This window comes from Solanum pennellii, chromosome 5 (genome assembly GCF_001406875.1).
Source record: "Solanum pennellii chromosome 5, SPENNV200".
NCBI classification, from domain to species: Eukaryota; Viridiplantae; Streptophyta; class Magnoliopsida; order Solanales; family Solanaceae; genus Solanum; species Solanum pennellii.
Genome location: NC_028641.1, coordinates 48555722 through 48560880, shown reverse-complemented (window position 1 = coordinate 48560880; position 5159 = coordinate 48555722). Strand labels below are relative to the sequence as shown.

General features: G+C 36.1%; 1 protein-coding gene across 1 annotated transcript; it reads left to right on the top strand.

Moving 5' to 3' along the window:
• Positions 1–3201: 3201 nt before the first annotated feature.
• Positions 3202–4382, top strand: LOC107019531. Its single transcript, XM_015219999.1, has 3 exons — positions 3202–3294; positions 3583–3684; positions 3957–4382. Exons 1-3 carry the CDS (start codon positions 3202–3204, stop codon positions 4380–4382), a joined length of 621 nt encoding a protein of 206 aa, XP_015075485.1.
• The last annotated feature ends 777 nt before the right edge of the window (positions 4383–5159 follow it).

Below are 5159 nucleotides of genomic sequence, written 5' to 3'. Positions count from 1 at the left end.
CCCCCCCCCCCCCCCCCCACACCCACGATAAGTTGAACCCATTTTCCATTTTTTTCTTTTCTTTTTTGTCTTCTTCTCCAGTCAAATTCTTCATTTTTCAGTGATCTATTCATACTATCTTCTAGACTTTATTGAATTATTGTTAACAAAATTAATTATTTTTTTAAGATAAATTAAAATTTTTAAGGTATTATCAATTACTCATTTTCATATAAATTCAAAACTAGAAATAATAATTTTAAAAGAAACAATGAATCTCCCGAAAATTGAAAGAACTTAATTGAAATTAGATTTAAAAACGATATGATACTTCCTAATCATCTTGAAATGTAATGAGTTTATCAAATTGTTCGAAATATAAAAAAAATTAGATAAAATTTTTAAATTAAAGAGGGTAAAATTAATAGTAGTAAAAAAAATGTAGGTGATGCTATGGTAAAAATGGTGACATTGAAAGTGAGAAGTTTCAATGGAGATGACAATGAATTATTGAAGAAGAAAGAAGAAAGAAAGAGAAAAAAAGAAAAAGAAAAAAAAGTTAAAATAATAAAAAATATATTTTATAATAAAATACTTGTAAAAATAAACTTATATTAATTATTTTAGGTTGTTCACTAATTTTGAAAGAGTGAACACAGTACCTATGTAAGGTGCACAAAAAATGATATCATAATATCAGTTCAAAATAATGAAGTGGGATAATAGGACGTTTGCATAGTTAAGGTGTCTTTTTGAAAATTCGAGATAAGTTCAGGTGTCACGTTACGTCTTTTTTCAACTATTAAAATAACTCAATTGTGATTCAATCTTATCAAATGAATAAGAATTTATAAAATATCTAACATCTTGCAACTTCAAATAACTAAGAATAAGCTAAGAAACAAAGAATAGTCATTTTTGGAAATAAATAAGGAACTCTGTAAAAAGATTCTTATTTTAAAAATTGAGTTTTGGTTATTTTCAAATGGTCATAACTAGCAGCTCAGGAGGAGTTAGAGTGATCTCTTTATATGGTTGGAAAGATCTTTCCAACGACGTCGAGTTTGCGTATTTTAGATGTCGTATGAGGGAGACATGCCTTTCGAAAATTGGGATGTTGGATTGAGGAAAATCCAATTTGAATTTTAGTAAGGGTAAACTGGTCCTTTCACCCTAGTATTGCCTAATTCGTTTTAAGGGTTTATTACGGGTAAAACCAAGTCCCAATTCAGTTTTACAAAGGCTGAGAATGCTTAGGGCTTGGGGAGAAGAGAAAATAGAAGAAAAAGATTAAGAATTCTTCAAGAACGCTAAAATTTCACTAGTGCAATTCGTAGGGGCTGATCCCTGTCGAGGTATGTATGATTTTTAAAACTTGGGTTCGTTCACCCACAAATCATATGTTTAATTCAACAAATTTTGTATTGATTGAATGATTAATCTTGATGTTCTTGATGAACAATTGTTGAAGTTTTGTTGGTAGAGTTGAAGAACACATTTAGTGGTTTTGATTCATGTTTCCAGACTATTTTACGAGTCTAAACTATTGGGTATTGAGGAATTTAGTGATCCTAAGTGTTTAGGGTGAGATACATTGGAGTTTATAAGGTTTAGAATTGAAAATCGGAGAAGAAAAGTTTGAAATCCGATCTAACAAGCCCTGAGGCGCCGCGCCTGCCAGAGCCCCTCAGGCAGCCTCTGTCTGACAGCGCCTGGCGCGCCGCGCCATCCAGAGCCCCTCAGGACAATCTTTGCCCATCAGGCTCTGGCGCGCTGCGCATTTTAGAGTCACCTCGAGATCCTATTTTCCACCATCTTTTCATACGAGTTCCTAAGTGATGTACCTATAAATCCTAGTTGATTCCAACACTCTAATGTACATCTAAACATCTTGAAATAATCCATAAACATGAGATCATGATCCTTGAATCCATAATCCTATTCAAGGAAAGTTAATATCAAGGTCGAAGAAGTTAAGAGTCAAGCCTAAATGTTAAGATTGAAGTTAAACTGAGTTCTTAAAGTTTTCAAGAGTCTTATACAAACATTTTTACCTCGTTTTAAGGCTTAAGCTACAAGTTGAGCAAAGAGTAACGGTTTGAATTTAAATCTCAAAAGTTATAAGTGAACTAAGTATTCCCTAAAAGTTAAGTTTTGAGTAAAGAAAAGAGTTAAGAGTGAGATCATTTCTCAAAAGCTATATGGGAACTAAGTAGTCCCTAAGAGTATAAACCTTTTCACATTTTGAGAAAGAAAGGAAGGTAGACTTCCACAAAGCCTTTGGCTAGTTTTGGAAAATGAGAACTATGATTTCCAAGAGAGCTTTTAAAGTTAAGTTTGAGCAATTACCTCAAACCAAAGAAGAAGTTCTTTTAAAAAACATATGAGCTAAGTATTTTGGAAGTAGTATTAAGCACTGATATAGGGACACCAGTTCACCTTAACTCAAGTCTCCATAAAACCATGTAGTCAGCATGGACAGATAAAGGGACATACTTTTTAGATGATTTTTTAGTGCTTTATAGCATAGACTAATGGATTCCTATACCGACGGCATGGTATAGAGTGGTCCTCTTGCAACATGAGGTAAGACATTGTACCATCACTTACACTCATAGTGATGGTTGTCTGTTAGAGAATCTCCCACATAACTATATTACTTTTATATATAAGTAAAGTTGAATCTATTATTGAGTTATGACTTCTTGAGTTGAGCAGAGTCATGGTAAGTTCATTCGTATTCCTTTCAAGATTAGTAGTTATTGTTTTGCATTTCAACTCACATACTCGTACATTCAATGTATTGATGTCGGTTGACCTGCATCGTCTCATGATGTATACGCAAGTAACCTGGATCAGCATCCAGTGTCTCGTTGATCCAGCTTGAGTATTCAGAGTCAGTGGTGAGCCTCTGTGCATTTCGGAGGACTCTTTTATTTCTTTTACTTTTTTATATTTTCTTTATATAATGTTGTGTGGTTTGTCCTAACATTCATCTTATTACTAATAGAAGCTTCATAGACAGATAGACAGTCAGACAGTTCAGTTCGAGTCTCTTTTGTCTTACATGTCAGATGTTTTAACTTTGAGACAAGTGTCATTTTGGCCAAGATAATTAGTTAAAGTATTTTCTTATGAGAATGTTTCAGCTTTATTATTGAGTTAATTTAAGTCTTCCGTTGAGTTAAGAAAGTCAGGTCAAGGGTTTGCTCAAGGCCAGCAATGGTCGTTGGGTTCCGGCCACATCGAGGGTGTAGGATCCATGGGGAACGCAAGATTGAAAGAACATTACAAGTTTCAATCTATAGGCGTAAGGTTTAATTTGTTGTTTATTTACCTGCAATGAATCTTTTCTTTTTGCAAACATTTTGAGACTTGTAATGGGTCAAAGTTACAAACTTTGTATCAGAGCACAGAATTCAAGATTCCCAGGGAGTCTATTAAATCATCTTTGTAGAGTCATAGTCATCGGTGTGAAGCGTGCCATATCTATGATTAGGAGGCTACAACATTTAGGAATCTCTCACTTGTTTCATACTCACTTCTTGCGTTAGAGTTTATCTATAAAAAAATTCCTCTAATTTGTGCTTGCACATGTTACAGATCATCATGCCTCCACAAAGAAAAGTTCGAGGTCGTCCATTTAGAAGAAATGTAGAGGATTCCTGGGCACTCAATGGACAAAACGTGCAACCTCAAGGAGAGGTCACCATTATGGAGTTCGGTGAGGCTATCCAAATGTTAAGCTAAGCGGTGACCAACCAAGTCGGGCAACAAAGAGGAGCTCGTTAAGAAGGGGCTGACACTTGAGAATTCGGGAATTCTCAAGGATGAATCCCCCAAGTTTTTTTGGTTCAAAAAACTAAGTGGAAAAGTTGAAGAAGGTGTTTGAGGTGATGCATGTGGTTGATGTTGAAAGGTTTGAACTAGTCGCATATCAACTCTAGAATTTGGCTAGGATTTGGTTCTATCGGTAGAAAGAGGGCAGATATGAGGATATACCACCTCCTAGTTGGGCCTGCTTTGATGAAGCCTTCTTAAGGCGTTTCTTTCCCCGAGAACTGAAGAAAGCAAAGGTATGGGAGTTCCTTACTTTGAAACAAGACTCCTTGAGTGTTCATGAGTATGGATTAAATTTTACCCAACTGTCTCGCTATGCTCCTGAGATGGTTAAGGATATGAGGAGCAGAATGAGCTTGTTTGTTTCTGGTTTGGGTTGTGCTTCAAGCAAAGAAGGTAAGGCTGCAATGTTGATTGGATACATGGACATTTCAAGGTTAATAGTCTATGTGCAACAAGTTGAAGAAGAGAAGCTGAGGAATAAGGAGGAGTACAGGAACACAAAAGCTAATACTGGAATGAATTTGATCAAGAAAAAACTAGTTCAAGTCGACCACATTTAAGAAACAAAATGGGCATACACCATCATCTGATAGTGCACCTGCGCCCAGAAACAGAGGTCCGTATAATGGCCAGAATTTGCAGAACTTTAAGGCTAGACAAGCCCAGTACCAAGGTATTGTGTCACAAGGAGGTAGTTGGGCTCCTGCATGTGGTAGGTGTGGTAGAAACCATGCTAATAAGTGTCGTGATGGCAAGTCGGGTTGTTTCAAATGTGATCAAGAGGGGCACTACATGAAAGTTTGTACCAAAAATAAGCAGGGAGGTGGAAATCCAGGAAATAGAACCCAATCTTCATTAGTTTCTCAATAGGATAGGTCTGCACCAAGAGGAGCCACTTCTGGTACTGGCGGAGGGGCAAACTGTCTCTATGCAATCATTAGCCGCTAGAAGCAAGATCTCTCCAGATGTTTTTTACGAGTATGATCAATGTCTTTACTTTTGTGGTTTTTTGCTTTGTTAGACCCAGGAGCAAGTTTATCCTTCATAACTCCTTATGTTGCAAATAAGTTTGAGATTCTTCCTGAAAAACTTTGTGAACCTTTCTGTGTTTCTACACCTGTTGGAGAGTCTATTCTAGCGGAAAGAGTCTATTGTGATTATCCAATTTCCATCAATCACAAGAACACCATGGATGATCTAGTAGAGTTAGACATGGTAAATTTTGATGTCATTCTAGGTATGGACTGGCTTCATTCATGTTGTGCGTCAATAGATTGTAGAACTCGACTTGTCAAGTGTCAGATTCCTAATGAGTCAGTCATAGAGTGGAGTAGTAA